This window comes from Aotus nancymaae, unplaced genomic scaffold, assembly GCF_030222135.1.
Source record: "Aotus nancymaae isolate 86718 unplaced genomic scaffold, 86718_ANA_hifiasm-v0.15.2.pri h1tg000001l, whole genome shotgun sequence".
NCBI lineage: Eukaryota > Metazoa > Chordata > Mammalia > Primates > Aotidae > Aotus > Aotus nancymaae.
In genome coordinates this window covers 11,671,469-11,691,101 of record NW_026988412.1, presented here as the reverse complement: position 1 = coordinate 11,691,101, position 19,633 = coordinate 11,671,469, and the positions used below count along the sequence as shown (strand labels likewise).

Sequence of the window (19,633 nt, the reverse complement as noted above, 5' to 3'; positions counted from 1 at the left end):
AGGCACATGTATATTAACTCCTTAAATCTCTACAACAGCTATATCAGACAAATATCTATATATACATTTTGATATATGTATTTTGTGAGACAAGGTCTCACTCTTCCACTCAGGCTGGAGTGCAGTGGTGAAATCTTGGCTCACTTTAGCTTCAACCTCCTGGGCTCAAGGGATCTTCCCACTTCAACCTCCTGAGCAGCTGGAGGAACTACAGGTGGGTGCAAGCACACCTGGCTAATTTTTGTATTTTTTGTAGAGATGGAGTTTCACCATGTTGCCCAGGCTGGTCTTAAACTCCTGAGCTCAAGCAATCTGCCTGTTTCAGCCTCCCAAAGTGTTGGGATTGTAAGCATGAGCCACCATACCTGCCAGGCAAATATTCTTATATTCCCATTTTATAGATGAGGAAATTGAGGTACAGAGAGGTTAAGTAACTTGCCCATGTTTGCACATCTAGTCAGTCTCAGGGCTGGCATTCAAGCCAGGGATTCTGTCTCCAGAACCCTATTCTCAGATACCTTGCCCTGGCCTCCTCCCTGACAAGCTGTGGCCTTTGGATGAGATGCAACTGGAGAAAACTGGACATTCCTAAGATGTCTTTGTCTTGAACTTCCTGCAGTTATTGATTGGGTTTTCCCTTCCTCTGTCCTCATCTCTTTTGTTTCCTGTTCCTAAGCTAGATGGCCTCATTTACTGCATAAGGGAGGGGAAAGCTGAACTTCTGTCTGGTCTCCTGCTGGCCTCTGCTAGGGCAGCACAAGCTACTACCATTTTTCATTTTCCAAGACGACAAGTTGTATCTTCCCTTTCTCCCGTAGTATACTCTGATCACCAATATTATACTTCTCCAGGACACAAAACTCCTTACAGGCCCATAATCTGGGCTTGGGACTTTGAAGTCAACTCTTCAGCATGAGTGTGCATGTAATGAAAGCAATTTGTGTGTATGTGTTTACAGCGGTGCGTTGAGGACATACCTTACTGGCTGCCACGGAGAAGTACTTGAAGGCAGTAGCGTTATTTTGCGGTGTGGCAGCATTCCCCTCTAAATACATCTAGGAAGAAAAATGAAAAGAGAATAGAAAAAAATAAAATAATTTGAGGGTAATGCAAATATTTTAAAATGAAATAGAGGTAACAGTGGTACAACATATTGAGTAAATGCCACTGAATTGTATACTTTAGAGTGGTCAATTTTGTGTTATTTACATTTTACCTCAATTTAAAACAACAAGAAAAAGTAAGAGTACTATTTATTACAGAATTCTGGAGTGACCTTGCCTGAGGGCAAAGAAATGGACTCTGTTTGTGTTTTCTCATGTTTTTTTCTTTTTTTTTTTTTCATCTAAATTTACTGTATGTTGCACTAGGAAGCAGGACATTCATCCCTATGGTTACTAATACAAATCGGCCACCGGGAGCCAAGGGTGGCACGCAGGGGAGTGAACAGTCTTTGAAGGAGAGAGAAGAACGTGCCTTTCCAGAGGAACCCTCCTACAGGCTGCTCTGCAGCCACAAGCGGCCTTCCATCAGAGGTGGCATAAGGACAGCTCTGGTCAGCCTGGAGCTGATTCTTTTCTACTACCCCAACAATAGAAAAGAGAAGGGCCTGACTGGGCTGAGACCTGTGCCCGTCTCCAGTGCTCAACCAACCTGGATCTCCTCTTACATATTGGGGAGCGGGGTGGTCATAGGCTCATAGCTACACTCAGAGGAGGAGCCCTGGGCCAGATGCACTTTTTCATTTTCAGAGACAAAGTCTCCCTCTGTTGCCCAGGCTGGACTACAGTGGTGCTATATTGGCTGACTGTAACCGCCGCCTCCCAGGCTCAAGTGATTCTCCTACTTCAGCCTCCTGAATAGCTGGTATTACGGGTGCCTGCAAACATGCCCAGCTACTTTTTGTATTTTTAGTAGAGACAAAGTTTCAGCATGTTGGCCAAGCTGGTCTCGAACTGCTGACCTCAAGTGATCCACCTGCTTCAGCTTCCCAAAGTGCTGGGATTACAGGCATGAGCCACTGTGCTAGCCCAGGTGCATTAAGGATGTTTTTGGTGCCCCAGATAAAGGCTGCTGTTATATGGGGCTTCTTCCCAAACTGTCACCCCAAGAATACTACCCTCCGGTTGCAGCCAAATGTCCCACTCAGCTGCTTCCGTGAAAGAGGCCTGCTGCCCTGTCCCTCTACAATGGGTTCAATGAGCTGGTATCATTAATTCGTTAGGTTTTTAATTTTTTTTTTTTTTTTTTTTTTTTGAGATGGAGTCTCGCTCTGTCACCCAGGCTGGAGTGCAGTGGTGCGATCTTGGCTCACTGCAACCTTCCACCTCCCAGGTTCAAGCGATTCTCCTGCCTCAGCCTCCCGAAGTAGCTGGGATTATAGGCGCATGCCACCACACCCAGCTACTTTTTGTATCTTTAGTAGAGATGAGGTTTCACCATATTGGTCAGGCAGGTCTTGAACTCTTGACCTCGTGATCCACCCGCCTCAGCCTCCCAAAATGCTGGGATTACAAGTGCAAGCCACCATGCCTGGCAGGTTTTTAATTTTTAAATATAATTTTAATTATTTTGAGATGAGGATCTTGCCATGTTGCCCAGGCTGGTCGCCTGTGCTCAAGTGATCTTCTCGCCTCAACCTCCCAAGTAGCTGGCACAACAGGCACACTCTGCTATACCCAGTTTAATTTCTTAGGTTTTTAATAAATGAAAAATATGAATCAAGATAAAGCATGTACCTTTCCTATAAATGCCATGGCATTTGCACTCCCAGCCTTCGCTGCCTTTAAGAAGTAGTATAATGCTTTCTGGAGAGAAAAGACAATGTTATTGCTAGTTTCAAATAAATCCTTCAAAACAGCTTTCTGAACCAAACTTTATTTCATTCAATGTGCATTCAAAAAATATCTATGGTTCTTGCCACTGAGCTTAGAAAAAAATCCGTGAAATGCCCACTTTGTTCAAGGCACTATTCCAACCAAGTGCTTTTTCAACCATAACCTAAGGAGTGGGAGAGCCTCTACATATCTTTCTTACATATAATTGTATAATGTGAGGATTTGCTTCTTACATTTGGAAAGCCACGATGGGAATGCAGCTTTGTAGGGAGAGATGAATCCCAGCTATGAAGGTAAATAGTCCATTATTTTGAAAAGTAGGTTTAGTAAGAGGTTTTACTATGGTTGGTGAATATGCTTGGCAAAATTGGATACACAGTATCCTAATGTTTATAGGCAGAGTAGGACCAGACACACTTGGCCAGCTGCTGAGATCAGGTCTTTATGCAGAAGTGAGCTTTAAGACAATTCCTTCTAATTCAATTTTTGTATTTTTTTAGTACAAACAGGGTTTCACCATGTTGGTCAGGATGTTCTCAATCTCTTTACCTCGTGATCTGCCCACCTCAGCCTCCCAAAGTGCTGAGATTATAGGCATGAGCCACCGTACCCGGCCAATAAGTTTTTTACAAACTTTTTCTTACCTAATCTTCACAATAGCACCATCAGGAGGGTATTATTAATATCTGATCTTATTACCAACATGTTAGAGTCATGCAGTTAGTACTGGAGATCAATAAGCAGCTCGCCACTCTGTCTCCACAGTATACAGAGGAGGGCTAAAATGATCGAGGCCTCATGAAAGATGGTGACAAGTCACCAGTACAGAGACTAGGGGAAGAACCTGAGCAAAGGAATGGAGATGGGAGTGGCCCAGGTGTGTTCAGAAAATAGTGATTACTTCAGTGTGGCTAAAATAGAACAGCCGAAAGCTAAGACTTGCAAAAATAAGATGGAGCCATTACTATAAACAGTCTTGAATACCAGGCTAAGGATTTTATTTTTTTCAATTAAAAAAAAATTATTTTGTGACAGAGTCTTGCTCTATCACCCAGGCTAGAGTGCAGTGGTGTGATCTCAGCTCACTGCAAACTCCACCTTCTGGGTTCAAGAGATTCTCCTGCCTCAGCTTCCCGAATAGCTGGGATTACAGGTGTTCAACCACCACACCTGGCTAATTCTTGTATTTTTAGTAGAGATGGGGTTTTGCCATGTTTTCCAGGCTGGTCTTGAACTCCTGGCCTCAGGTGATCCACTCAAAGTGGCCTCCCAAAGTGCTGGGATTACAGGTGTGAGCCACCGTGCCCTGCTGTAAGGATTTTTATTTTATTTGTTAGAAAACAGAAGCCACTGAAGATCTATGACTGTTAGGGAATCCTGAAGATAAAGTGGCAGCTGGAGAGGAGAAAGTTATAGCAATTGTTACAAGTTACTAAATGAAAGAACACTAACATCAAAAATAAAAGTGTATCTCATGAATATCTCTACTGAGCCATGACCAAAATATGTCCCCAGGTAACTGTGTAAATTACATAAATCATATTATCTCCTGGGCTTGGTTTCCTCATTCAGATTCTCCTCCTCTGTGCTCTCGGGGCACCTCATTCTGTCCCCATTGCAGCATCCCTCTGCTGATTTCATTATCTACTTATTTTATCGCTTCCAATGTTGAGTCCTCTTTACTAGCGTAGTGTGGGCACCAGGAAATGTTTCAGAAACGAATAAATGAGTGAATGTTTATCCATCTCTAAAACAAGGCAGCTGGACTTTAATCTTTATGGACTCTTCCAGCTCTAGTATTATGATTCTGTAAAATCATTTTCAAAGTTCAGTTTAGTAATTTGGCTCTCAAATATCTTATAATAGAGACTTCTGAAGAAAGTTTCATCTGGGAAATCAGTGAAATTTTAAAAGAAAGTAACTTGTTCCCCAGAAGCAAATATAAATCCTAGAGTTTTCCCCACCCTTCAATATAATGATCCCATAAAGACCTAAAGGAACTGAGACTCTGTCTCAAACATTGCTCCGCTGTCATGACTTACTTAGCATTTCATTCCCTTTTTTTCTTTTTAAATTTACGTGTCCTTAACACTGTTGCTTCAATTATATAAACCTTTATTAAATGCCACGCGAAAGTACCACCCAGCCAGCCACCTTGATGGATATACACCAGCCAACCTGAGTTCTTCTCTCAAAGAGTTAAGATTAAGTATCTATCCATCCATTCATCCTCCAAATATTAACTGAGTACCCATCATCATATTTCACTGATTCTAAGACTTACATTTTCTCCCACCTCATTTTAATCAGGACACTTCTTACTGTCAATGGCATATTATAATTTATATAGGTAGGTTATTTTTCTTCTTCAGTAGAATATAAAATACTTGTGTGTCTTACAATTAATGATGTCTTGGTATAAAATATAGTATGTACCAGGTGTTATGCTAAGTAAGTGAAGTTTTATTATTTGAACTCATAGCTCTCTTCTGAAAAAATGAACATGATTTTTCATTGGCTCTTAGAAAATCTGTAGTTTAACCTGTTTGTAACATTTCCCCTAAAATAAAATGCCAAGAAAATGTATTGTTCTAAAAACATTTATGAATACTTCTTTCATCTCTGGCGCTGTAGATCATCCTGAGAAGAGATGGTATTAGCTCTTTTTAAAAAAAATTTTTAAATGCGTGGCAGGATAGACAAAGCAGTTGCCCTTACAAATTTGATATTATTCCTCTGCTGGGTTTAATTTAATTATGCTTTATCCACTTTAATAATATGCAACCAAACATCCCGCTTTTCTAATCCAATTTATTCTGAGCCTGCATATATTTAGAAATGCAAATAATATTCAAATCTGTGTGTAAAAAAATGCAAGATAATGTAATCAAGAATTGCATATACAATATTTTTCAATAATTAAGAATTTGGTCGGGGAGAGTAAAAATGTGTTCTGTGATGACAACGCATGAGAGAGATTAGTTCAACCAGACAGTGAAGTGCGGTGGGGGGGGATGGGGTTGAAGAAAGGCAAGCTAGCTATTTCCAGGTATTCTGAAATTTAATTTTCTTCACAGTGGACTGGAGCATCATATATAAAAAGAGCCTTATACTAATAATTTTCTTTGGTGGACTGAAATATTAGCATACTGGCTCAAGTGGTGGTCTTCAGGCTGAGGACTATAGTTAAAAATAAGGTATCATATATTTCAAAATAACTAGAAGAGAGGGTTTTGAATGTTCTCAGCACAAAGAAATGACAAGTGTTTGTGGTGATGGATTTGCAAATTATCCTGGCTTGATTACTGCATAATGTATACATTACATTTGTATAAATATGTCTCTATTACATAATGTATGCATTATGCAATAATCAAAACATCACATTGTAGCCCATAAATATGTACAATTGTTGTGAGTCAATTAAAAAAGAAAAGAAAAGAAAACATTATTCTCTCTGAGGAGGTGAGACTTGGAAAGATGAGAAGTGAGGCATGAAAAGAGCTGCAGTAATAGCCTTTTGGAAACTGGATTTATCTTTGTATCTTCCCTCTCCTTTATGTATCTCCCTTGCTATTCCAAGTTGATTCTGATGCAACTACAGTATGGTATGTTGCAAGAATGACCACAGTACTTTGCAGCTCTGTCCATTGGGAAGAGAAGCCCATTTCCCTACCCCTCCAATCTTGCTGGCCTTGTGATTTGCTTTGGCCAAAAGAATGTGGCAGAAGTGATTTGTCAGTCTGAGCTCGGGCCTCAAGAGACTTCTGCTGTGGTGTCCTTAGAACCTTTGACTGTCATATGGAAAGCCTGGGCCAGTTGGCTGGAGCATGAGACCAATGGAGAGGGGCTCCAGTCATTCTAGCAGTCACAGACGAAGCCATCATAAACCAGCCAGTTCTAGCTAATGTTCCAGCTAATTGCAGATGCATGAGCAAGCCCAGCTAAGATTAGCTGAGCCTGGCCCAGATCAGAATTGCTCAGCTGAGCCTAAGCAAAATTGCTGACCTGCCAAAATCATGAATTAAACAAATAGTTATTATTGAAAACCACCTACGTTTGGGACTGTTTTTTAAAACACAGACAAAGATAACTGATAGGTAAGTCAATTTGTCTGAGGGTTTGAGATTTCAACTGGAGCCCTCCATTCAAGTTCAGGTTCATTAAGCTGAGGGAAGAAGAAAGAACCAGCCTGTTCTTACCCTCGTAGAGTAACCAAACCATAAGGATGGTTCTGGAATTAAACTCATCTTTTTGGGATATGTGGAAGCAGGAGGCCCAATCCACTATCAGAAAGAGCTAAAGGAAACTGAGCGTCATGTCATTCCTTCTTGCTTTATAAATGAGGGAACAGATTATCGAAGCTGGTTTTGTTTTTGTCTGAGTCAAAGTTTAATGGAAAGAACTCAGGTTTTGATTTTTGAAGGCCTGAGTTCAATTTCTGCTTCTTAAACAATCTTACTTCCCAGTCGTGAGCCTTGAAGCAATTTACTTTATCTCTCCAGCCTCTGCTTCTCATTTGTGAAGCAGACGTAATAAAATCTCATGAATGAGTCCACAAGAAGTCCTGGCTAGGTGCCGCTCAGCTGCCTGGCTGCTACACAACAGCTCTGGGATCCTGCATTACAAGCCCTGGGATTGCACTTCATCCTCACCTGGAGGCAGCTGCAGCTGCCATCTGGTGATCACGGTGGCTGGAGCTGACTGAAGTACCAACTTTGTGGGATTTTACTGCACTGTACAAAGATTGGTGTGTCTTCCCTACAGCTGAAGCTAGGGTGCCCTCACATCCAAATTTCACATTTATGGAAGATGAAGAATTTTTCCTAGTTATACATTCTATGATTAATATGAGATTTCAGGCTGAAATCTGACAGAGTAATATTAAGAATCTAGATATTCCCATCTAAGAAGGTAAAACTTTGGTGACGATTAAGATGGAAAAAACATCTACAGATCGTCAACTGAGCTCTCTTGGGGTGCATATACTTATTTAAATTCCTACCTATTTTATCATATTTTATGAAATTACTTCGACATTTACCTGATGTTTACTGGACGACATATAAAATACAAATTATAGTACCAAAGATACATTCATAAAATAACAACACAAAATGAAATGCCAAGTAATAACAGATCATTTTTTTAGGTAATAGCCTTATGAAGTAGTAGTTTCTATTGCTTAGCCATTGGGAATATGTTGAAATAGGCTATTTCCTTTGAGACAAAGAGCATGTGTCTCCTATAAATGAAAAGAGCTGCAAAATCATCTTAAAAAAAAATCCGGTTATTTCCAAGGTCTGTGGTGATGTAGGGCCTTGAAACCACTATCAGAATCTAAGCAAGAACTCATCCCATGACCCTGGCATCATACAGAGGAGGAGCCTGTGTAGGTCAAGTTCATTTGCTTTTTTCTGTGCTATAAATTTGAATGGTTAATTAATCTTTCAACCTTACTGAGATAAGGTAAGGTTAAGCAAAATGATTGAAAGGAACTTTGCAAATGTATAAGGATGTTTAATATATTTTAGATTATATTAAAACCAGTCTGTCTTCTGATCTAGCCAAATGAGAATGAAGTTGCTTCTCAGGCTCCTTAGCAGTGACCCCCAGGTGAACTCTGCAGCTGGCCTTGGGTGCAGGCTGGCAGATGGGGATATTCTCTTCCTAATCCCAGGCCAAAGTGCATGTGGGTGGGCAGAGACTAGGTTCTGTTGGAACATGGATACTCCCCTGCCTCGAGTGCTCCTCACAACTTCCTTCCCTTTTTGTTCTTGAAGACAAGTGGGCAAGTGCTCCCTCTGGAGAACTTAGTTCTTCCTAAGAAGCTGGGTAGCATAGTTGACCAAGAAAGCAGCAGTGGACTTTCTGAGCACTCTTCAACCTCTCCCTCTCCCTACTTTGACTTCCCTGCCAGCCTCCCTCACCACTACCCTCCCCACCCCATGTGACTGAATCTTGAGACTGACTTACGTAGTAATCCTGATCTAGACCTTTTCTCCGAGTTAGATGTAATTGTCCAAGAGAGACCTAGGAACAATGAGTTTGGAAATTATTTTAGGACAGTATTACTTTAAATAAAGAAAACATTTATGTGGTGATTTTATTGTAGTATGTTGATTGTTGGATGCATTTGCAATGTTCTGAAAAAAATCAGGGAAACATTCCAGACTATATCATTTATTGGGTAATTGGTTGCTGCTGGATATATGGCTTTCTTAGTGACTGGAAGCTGGCCTGCTGGGGCACGGAAACACTCAGGCACATAAACCTAAGGGCCTTAACTCTTGGCTCTCAAAGATCATGCAAATATTGTCCCCTTCCCAAAGACAGAACCCTTCTGGATTGTTGTAGTTTATGCATATTAAAACCGACATTGGATGGTGCTTTTTTTCTATAATTAAGATCTAAGTCTGTTGGGCACGATGGCTCATGCCTGTAATCCCCCTGTAATCCCAGCATTTTGGGAGGCCAAGGTGGGTTGATCACTTGAGGCCAGGAGTTCAAGACTCGCCTGGGCAACATGGAGAAACCCCATCTCTGCAAAAAATGCAAAAATTAGCCAAAGGTGGTGGCACATTCCTGTAGTCCCAAATACTTAAGAGGACGAGGTGGGAGAATGACTCAGCCCAGGAGGCAGGGGTTGCAGTGAGCTGAGATTGCACCATTGCACTCTAGCCTGAGTGACAGAGAGCCATCATGTCTCACAAAAAAAAAAAAAAGGCCAGGTGTGGTGGCTCATGCCTGTAATCCCAGCAGTTTGGGAGGTGGAGGCAGGCAGCTCATGAGGTCAGGACATTGAGACTGGCTAAACATATTGAAACTGCATCTCTACTAAAAATACAAAAAAATTAGCGGGTGTGGTGGTGGGCACCTATAATCCCAGCTACTCAGGAAGCTGAGGCAGGAGAATCACTTGAACCTGGGAGGCAGAGATTGCAGTGAGCGGAGACCACGCCACTGTACTCCCTGGGTGACAAAGTGAGACTCCTTCTCCAGAAAAAGAAAAAAATCTAATTCTTTAAAAAATTAATTTTTAAATAAGAAATGCAAAACTAAAATGCTATTATTATGGCAACTAGTTCTCTGGTGACTACAGGAACTGCAAGTAGCAGGGAACAAAACAGGAGTGGGTGAGAGGAGGGTGTGTGTCTCCCCTTTCTTATTAAGGATGGGGCATTGTTTATCCCTCCAGGACTTAGAAAGAATTAAGCCCCTTGTAATTTTCATATTCTAAAAATGCAATCTCATCTGTATACATTACTTGTATCTGAACATCTCCTCTTTCTGCCAAAAATTTATAGTATTGGTATATGTCCCAATCCAAAATCTCACTGTTAGAACTCAGATTTTCAGGTCTTTCCGTTAGTCTCACTTTTTCCACTGGAACACCTTCACTTTTTTCCAATGTGTCAGCAACTGTGAATGAAAATAAGCCAGAGAATAGCTAGAAAACAGAGGCTGCAAGAGATAACAGTCAGTTTAGAGAAAACACTGTTAGTTTATCTTAAATTTTGCAGAAATCTGTTCAATTAATAGAGACAGAAGATCCATGAAAAATAAAAATTTGAGATTTTTGGCCAGGCATGGTTACTCATGACTGTAATCCCAGCACTTTGGGAGGCTGAGGCGGCCAGATTGCCTGAGATTAGAAGTTCAAGATCAGCCTGGCCAACAACATGGCGAAATCCTATTTCTACTAAAAATACAAAAATTAGCAGGGTATGGTGGTGCACGTCGATAATCCCAGATACCTGGGAAGCTGAGACATGAGAATCGCTTGAACCCAGGAGGTGGAGGCTTCAGAGACCCAAGATTGCTACTGTGCTCCAGGCTGGATGACAGAGGGATACTCTGTCTCAAAAAAGAAAAAGAAAAAAGAAATTTGGAGATTTTTGTTTATTGGGTTCTGAGAAAAGTGCAAGAAACCTAGTTTTTCTTTGCAACTGACACAAGCATTATATCAACTTGTATCAGACTCTACTGAAGATCTTGACCAAAAAGACTCAAGGAAAGAGGATATTTTAGGAGCAGACAACTCACTCCATCCACCATTTTTTTTCTGGGACTAAGCGTATAATATAGGAATAATCACTGCTCTTTAATTATTCCCTATGGATAGTCTGAAAATAAATATAAAGATAAATATGCTTGAATACATCTAACAAAGTGTGCAGTTTGAAATACATATAATAATTCCAATTTTATTAAGCACATGAAATGATCTTGTTATATACAGCATCTTAAATTCGAAACTAGATTTTCCCCTCCTTCTTTCTTTTCTCAGATCCTAATAGTACCAAAGATGTGTATTTAGATGTTATTCTGATTACATTTAGACCAATGGTTGCTTGAATTGTTCTCATATGTGGTGACAGATACCTCCAATGTATGTACCTTACATTCATTCCTTTAGGAACTTTTAGCCAGTCATCCCATATTCTAAATGCTGTATTTAGGGAAACTGCTTAATATTTATTGGTGCTACATTCAAATTCTTAGTAAAGGAAAGAACATCACAAATGCAAGTAAAACAGAATTGTTTGGGGATACATATTAACAAAAATATAAAAATGAGTATAAACTTTTTTTATTTTTTTTTTTTTTGAGATGGAGTCTCGTCTATCTCCAGGCTGGAGTGCAGTAGCATGATCTTGGCTTACTACAACCTCTGCCTCCCCAGTTCAAGCGATTCTCCTGCCTCAGCCTCCTGAGTAGCTGGGACTACAGGCACACGCCACCACACCCAGCTAATTGTTGTATTTTAATAGAGACAAGGTTTCACCGTGTTAGCCAGGATGGTCTCGAACTATTAACCTCGTGATCCACCTGCCTTGGCCTCCCAAAGTGCTGGAATTACAGGTGTGAGCCACTTTGCCTGGCCAAAAATGAGTATAATCTTTTAAAACTATTTGGAAAGTAACAGGAAACAGAAACTCTGGATTGCATTAAAAGAATTGTATTATAACGTGTTAAAAACATACATTTTGATATTATCATAAATTTATATCAATTGCACTGTTATTGATTTATTTCTCTAATTGCTTGGCAACTGTTTATTTTTAAATAAATTATATGGATTACTTACTATAATCTGCCACTTTCTTGTAATGACTTAGGGCAACTTCACAATTCTGTAGAACATTGATTCCCGACAAATATCTGTACCCCTAAAACACAAGCAGATACATTCTTAATATTCAAGACAATGCTGTATTTATGGCATACAAATTTGGTCTCAAGAATATTTTGTTTACAAACCAAAATCATCTGGGACATCATGCTTCCTCCAGCACTTCCAAAGGTGTAATATATTAGTGCCTAAAGTAAAAACAAACAAACCAAACAACAACAACAACAAAATCAAACTAGGTTGGCCATCTAAATTTGAAACTTAAACCAACTATACCTTTTTTATTCTTAGCCCCACAATGACCCATTGAGTTATTTCAAAATAAATTTCAAACTTCACTCTCCTCTATAAAGATGGCTGCCATTTATTGGGGATTTACTAATCTCTCGAGTCTGTGATAAGTGAATTGTATAAGATATTTCATTTAATCATCATAATTTCCCTATGAAGTAGATATTATCTATCTTTAATGAAGAAGTTGACTTATGAGAGTTTAAGAAACTTATGGCATAAGAACACTAAATTTCTTTGACCATTAATCTGATGCTTTCAACCACTACAGTAGAGTGAGCTCCTTTACTTAATGAGTAGATTCTATTCAATGTCCCTTTTAAAGAAATCAGTTTTGCTCCAGAATAAAACAGAATAACCTTTACCTTGGCTTGATCATATTCCATTCCTATTCCATAAGAAGATAAAAATCCTAATGCCTAAAGCACAAAAGAAAAAATAAAATTCAATAAATCAATTTATTTCATAATTATTCTTATCTATATAGATAAGAGATATCTTAAATGTCTGTTCCATAATAGGTTGCATTGTTAATTTCTTTTTTTCTTTCTTTCTTTTTTTTGAGACGGAGTTTCGCTCTTGTCGCACAGGCTGCAGTTCAATGGCGCAGTCTTGGCTCACTGTGACCTCCATCTCCTGGTTCAACCGATTCTCCTGCCTCAGCCCACCAAATAGCTGGGATTACAGGCACCCACCACCACACCCAGCTAAGTTTTGTATTTTTAGTAGAGATGGGGTTTCCCGTGTTGGCCAGTCTGGTCTCAGACTTGAGGCCAGGCTGACCTCAGGTAATCCACCCGCCTCAGCCTCCCGAAGTGCTGGGATTAAAGGTGTGAGTCACCGTGCCCGACCATTGTTATTTTATTTTTTATACCATAACAAAGAACCTTTTTGTACTTTTATTAAGACGGCAGGAATTTGGGAAAGCTCACAGTAGTGGGAGATTTGTGCAATATATGTAAATCTAGGCCAATTCTTACTGTACTTCAATATAAATTACAGTTATAAACACTAAAGGCCCTTATATACTTTCCTTTCTTGGAAATGAAATAGTTTTCCTTCAATAGTTAAAACGTTTTGATTTGGACACTTTTCTTCATATTATTTTTAATGTGATGGATGTAATATATTCAAACAATAACAAATATACTGAATAAAAAATGAAAGACTGAGCACAGAGCAAGATGGTGGAATAGGAAACCTCAGACTGTGTTCCCTCACAGGGACAATGATTTAATTACATACGATCAAAAAAGCCTTTTTGAGAACTGCAGAAACCAGTTAGAAGTCATAGGACAGCAGGCAAGCTCAAAGCCGAGAATAGTCCATGAAAAGTCATTTAATTTCATCCATGGTCCCTCCTTCCTCAAGCCAGCACAGCTTGGTGCTTTCAGGAGAAAAAGCCCAACTGACAGTTTCTACCTTGGGAGGGAAAGAAAATAAGAAACACTTGACTTTTCAGGGGGCTGTGCCAGTGACTGTTTTTTTTTTCCCCTCACCTAACTCACAGTGCTGACAGAACCAGTATATTTTCCAACCCTGGGGGCTACTGAGAAAAGAGCTCAAGTGGCTTACTGCAGTGCCAGAGAACCTGCAGTACCACAGACAAGACATAGGAGGGAGTAAGAGATTATAAACGCCTAAAAAAACAAAACAAAACAAAACTGGCAAACTACTCTAATTGGGAAATTACATGCACAAGCCCAGAGCAGATAAATCCCCAGAAAAGGTTTGAGAAGCCTTCAGAATTTTTAACTGTGTTGATTGGTAAAGGCCTTTCACATATGAAGCTTGTCTATAAAGACTGGGAGCCATAGCTGTTTTTACAAGTGCCCAAATCATAGCAAAACAATAATAACAACAAGGCACACAAGGAAATAGGAAAAGATGGTTATATGAAAGGAACAAAGTCTCCTGAAATCAACCTTAAAGAAACACGAACCAATGAATTACCTAACAAATAATTTAGAATAATCATCTTGAAGAAGCCCAATGCTCCCTAAGAACACAGAAAACAAAATCTGGAAAATGATGCATGAACACAATGAAAATATCAACAAAGAGAAACTATTTAAAAAAAAACAAATTCTGAAGCTGAAGAATACAATATCTGAATTTTAGAAATGCACTAAAGGAATTCAATAATGATGAAACTGAAGAATCAGCAAACTTGAACATAGGTCACTTGAAATTATTGAGTTAGAGGAACAAAAAGAAAAAGGAATGAAGAAAAGTAAAGAAAGCCTAAGGGACTTATGGGATACCATCAAGTGGAACAATATACACATTATGAGAGTCTCAGAAGAAGAAGAGAAAGAAAAGGACAGAGAGGTTATTCAACAATAACATGATTGAAAACTCACAAATCTGAGGAAGGAAATAGGCATCTAAATTCAAGAAGCTCAAAGGATTCCAAGTGAGATGAACCCAAAGAGCCCCAAACCAAGACACATTACAATCAAGTTATCAAAAGTCAGTGGCAAAGAATGTTGAAAAACAGCAAGAGAAAAGCTGTAACATTATCAGTAGATTTCTCAGCAGAAACATTACAGACCAGAAGAGGATGGGATAATATATTCAAAATGCTGAAAGAAAAAGCTGTCCACCAAAAACACTACATTTAGTAAAAATATCCTTCAAAAATGAAGAAAAAATAAAGCCCTTCCCAGAAAAATAAAAGCTGAGGGAGTTTATCACCACTAGACCTTTGAAGGAATTGCTAAAGGAAGTCTATTAAGTTGAAAAGAAAGGACTCTAGAACTCAACACAAAACTCTAGAAGGCAACACAAAACCATATGAAATTATAGAGCTCTATGAAAAGGTAAATATGGCCAGGCACAGTGGCTCATGCCTATAGTCCCAGCACTTTGGGAGGCCGAGACGGGTGGATCACAAGGTCAAGAGATCGAGACCATCCTGGTCAACATGGTGAAACCCTGTCTCTACTAAAAATACAAAAATTAGCTGGGCATGGTGGCGCACGCCTGTAGTCCCAGCTACTCGGGAGGCTGAGGCAGGAGAATTGCTTGAACCCAGGAGACGGAGGTTGCGGTGAGCCCAGATCGCACCACTGCACTCCAGCCTGGGTAACAAGAGCGAAACTCTGTCACAAAAAAAAAAAAAAAAGAAAAGAAAAGGTAGATATGTAGACAAATACAGAATCATGTAGTATTGTAATGTGGTGCATAAATTAATTCTGTATATAATTTAAAAGATAAAAGCATAAAAATGATAACTATAAAACTACATTAATGTATATAAAATATAAAAAGATGTAATTTTTGACATCGATAACATACAGTGGTGGGGAGATATAAATGACGAGCTTTTGTGTGTGATTGACATTAAGTCATTAACAGTTTAAAATAGATTGTTGTAAGATATTTTGGCCATCCACAGTGGCTCACACCTATAATCCTAGCACTTTGGGAGGCTGAGGCAAGTGGATCACCTGAGTTCAGGAGTTTAAAACCATCCTGGCCAACATGGTGAAACCCTGTCTCTACAAAAATACAAAAATTAGCCAGATGTGATGGCGGGCACCTGTAATCCCAGCTACTTGGGAGGCTGAGGCAGGAGAATTGCTGGATCCTAAAAGGTAGAAGTTGCAGTGAGCCGAGATTGCACCACTGCACTCCAGTCTAGGTGACAGAGTGAGACTCCATCTAAAAAAAAAAAAAAAAGTATAAGATATTTTATAAATTCTTCACGGTAATTACAAACAAAATGCATATTGAAGAGCCACAAAGAAAATAAAAAAGGAATCAACGCATATCACCACACACACACACACACACACACACAAACACACAACTAAAAACAAAGGAATGCAGTAAGAGAGAAAAAGGACAAAATAACTACAAGACATATAGAAAAAAATAACAAAACAGCAATAGTGACTCATTCCTTATCAGTGATTGCTTTAGCTGTAAATGAATTAAACTTCCCAATAAAAAGATATAGAGTGACTGAATGAATCAAAAAATAAGATGCAGCTATATACCGTCTCTAGGAGATTCACTTTAGTATAAAGACATATGTAGGCTGAACATTGAAGGACAGAAAAAGATATTCCACGTGTCAAATTATGCCCTCAGTTAACAGAAAAGATGGACTCCCTGTGACTCAAAAGTTAAAAGCAGAACCAAGAGGTATATGGCAGAGCGAAGAAATGGTCACACTCTCCGTGTCCTTGGAAAGCATTTTAAAGCCTCCACAACCAAGTCAAAGAACAATTCCTGAAAATAACTGCAGCTGGAAATTCCTCAACTGACCACCAAGAGACCACCTGGAACCAGTCAATTAAGACAGACTGGTGAAAAGGAGCTTAAAGGTCATTTAATCAAGACTCTGTTCCCCACTCCCCTGATTTCCCTCTCCTGCCCTGTGTTTTTGGCCTTTATAATCTCTAACTTTCCAACTCCCACCTCAGGTCACACTTTCATTTTGCACTGAAGGCTGCATCTCTCCAATCTGCAGATTGCTTTTAGAAAATAAAGTTCCTATTTTTCCTCCACAGAACTCATTGGTCTTTTGTTAACACAGGCAAATGGTAGCCATAAAAGAGCCAGGGCAGCCCTACTTATATCAGAGAAAATTGACTTTAAGCCAAAAATTGTCCTAAGAGACAAAGAAGAACATTATTTAATGATAAAAGGGTCGCTTCATTAGAAAGATATAACAATTATATATGTATCTAAGAGCAACGCATCCAACCATATGAAGCAAATATTGACAGAACTGAAGAAATAGAAAGTAACACAATAGAATGGGATTTCAGTACACTACATTCAATATTAAATAGATCAACCAGATAGATCAGTAACAAAAGACCTTGTTGTATTTACATGATAAGGTCCATTACATAACAACAGGATCAAACAGACATATACAGAACATTCCATTTTATAGGAGCAAAAGTATACATTCTCCTCAAGGGCACACAAAACAGTCTCCAGGATAGATCACATTTTGGGATAGAAAACAAGTCTTAACAAATTTAAGAATTTTTAAATCATACTAAGTATCTTTTCCAAACACAATGGAATGAAACTAGAAATCAATAGAAAAAGGAAAACTAAAAACTTTACTAATATGTGGAAACAGAATGACATATTCTTGAGCAACCAATGAGTCAAAGAAGAAATCACAAGAGAAATTAGAAAATATCTTGAGAAAAATTAAAACAAAACACACCAAAACTTACGGGGATGCAGTAAAGTATCCCATAAGATACTAAGAGGGAAGTTTAGAGCAGTATATGATATAAAATGCATCAATAAAGAAGATCTCAAGCCAACAATCTAACTTTATACCTCAAAGAACTAAAAAAATAAGCCAAACCTAAAGTTAGCAGAAGAAAGGAAATACTGAAGATTACAGTAGAAATAAAAGAGACTAGAAAGCCATTACCAAAAAGTCAACAAAACTTAAAGTTAGGTTTTTAATTGATATCAAGAACAACAAAATTTTGGCCAGGTGCAGTAGCTCATACCTGTAATCCCAGCACTTTGGGAGGCCAAGGTGGGTGGATCACCTGAGGTCAGAAGTTCAAGACCAGCTTGGCCAAAATGGCAAAACCCTGTCACTACTAAAAATTTAAAAATTAGCCAAACATGTTGGTGGGCACCTGTAATTTCAGATACTGGGGAGGTTGAGGCAGGAGAATCATTTAAACCCAGGAGGCAGAAATATCAATAAGCAGAGCTCACACCACTGCACTCCAGCCTGAGTGACAGAGAGACTCCATTTCAAAAATCAAAACAGGCTGGGCAAGCTGGCTCACGCCTGTAATCTCAGCACTTTGGGAGGTAGAGGCAGGCGGATCATGAGGTAGGAGTTCGAGACCAGCCTGGCCAATATGGTGAAACCCTGTCTCTACTAAAAATACAAAAAAAGAGTTAGCCAGGAGTGGTGGCACATGCCTGTAGTCCAAGCTACTTGGGAGGCTGAGGCAGAAGAATCACTAGAACCTGGGAGGCAGAAGTTGCAGTGAGCTGAAATTATGCCACTCCATTCCAGCCTGGGCAACAGAGCGAGACTCCATCTCAAAAAACAAAAACAAAAAAATCAAAACAAGCAAATGAAAAACCAACAAAATTTGCAAACCTTTAGCTAGATCAGTGAAACAAGAGGGAAGTCTCACCAAAATTCAGAAGTGAAAGAGCAGACATTACAAATGATGTCACAGTAATAAAAAGGATCATACTATTATGAACAATTATATACCAACACATTTGATAACTTAATAAAAATGGATGAATTGCCAGAAAAATACAACCTACCAATACTGAGCTTTGAAGAAATAGCAGATCTGAACAGATTTGTAACTAGTTAGTAGATTGAATCAGTAATCAGAAACCTCCCAACAAAGAACAGCCCAGGACCGAATGGCCCACCAGAGAATTCTACCAAAAATTTAAGAAGAATTAACAGAAATCCTTCACATTTTCCAAACTTTCTATGAGGCTGGCATTACGCTGATGCCAAAACTAGAAAATGACACCATAAGAAAATCATAAATCAATATACCTGAATATTGGTGTCAAAATCCTCAGCAAAATACTAGCAAACTGAATTCATGGCACATTAAAAGGATTTTACACCATAACCAAGAGGAACTTACTCCTGAAATACAAGAATGTTTCAACATTCAACCTAGATATTAAGCTTGACATCCATTAGCTATTCTTCCTGATGCTCTTTTTCCCTACGCAATCCCCCATCTGACAGGACCTCAGTGTGTGTTGTTCCCTCCCACGTGTCCATGTGTTCTCATTGAGACAGCCAGGTGGGAGAGGGTCCCTGGAAAAATTCCAACCAGCCTGCACACTAGGGTGGAGACTCAGGAAGATCACGCCATTTGCAGCAGGGAGGAGACTGGCCCCTCCTCTTCCTGTGTGGAACCTGGGGTTCAAACTGTCAGTGGGAAGTGCTCTCGCAGGGACTGTGGCCTTGCAAGAGTCCCTGTTTCCCCCTTTTCTTCCTTTTTCACCCAATAAAACCCTCTCTTACCATTCTAATTGTCTGTGAGCCTGAATTTTCAAGGCCATGGGACAAAAAACCCTGTCTTTAGCTGAACTAAGGAAGTCCTGCAACATCATCATTCAGCTCCCAGTTATAAGTGAGAACATGTGGTATTTGGTTTTCTGTTCCTATGTTAGTTTGCTGAGGATAATGGCTTCTAATTCCACCCATGTCCCTGCAAAGGACATGATCTCGCTCCTTTTTTATGGCTGCATAGTATTCCATGGTGTATATGTACCACATTTTCTTTATCCAGTCTATCACTGATGAGCATTTAGGTTGATTCTGTGTCTTTGCTATTGTGAATAGTGCTGCAATGAACATACGCATGCATCATTCAAT

The 19,633-nt window shown here is 39.4% G+C and overlaps 1 protein-coding gene across 1 annotated transcript in view; it reads right to left on the bottom strand.

Annotated features, from left to right (window-relative positions):
* The window catches only part of SEL1L2 (SEL1L2 adaptor subunit of SYVN1 ubiquitin ligase), a 127,057-nt gene that overhangs the window by 24,630 nt on the left and 82,794 nt on the right, over positions 1 to 19,633 (bottom strand). Inside the window, exons 7-13 of the mRNA XM_064372255.1 lie at positions 12,630 to 12,683; positions 12,102 to 12,161; positions 11,929 to 12,010; positions 10,105 to 10,259; positions 8,814 to 8,870; positions 2,739 to 2,807; positions 978 to 1,055 (exon numbers count right to left, since the gene is read on the bottom strand). Of these exons, the coding sequence (XP_064228325.1) occupies positions 978 to 1,055; positions 2,739 to 2,807; positions 8,814 to 8,870; positions 10,105 to 10,259; positions 11,929 to 12,010; positions 12,102 to 12,161; positions 12,630 to 12,683 (555 nt within the window). The remainder of the gene's footprint in view (positions 1 to 977; positions 1,056 to 2,738; positions 2,808 to 8,813; positions 8,871 to 10,104; positions 10,260 to 11,928; positions 12,011 to 12,101; positions 12,162 to 12,629; positions 12,684 to 19,633) is intronic.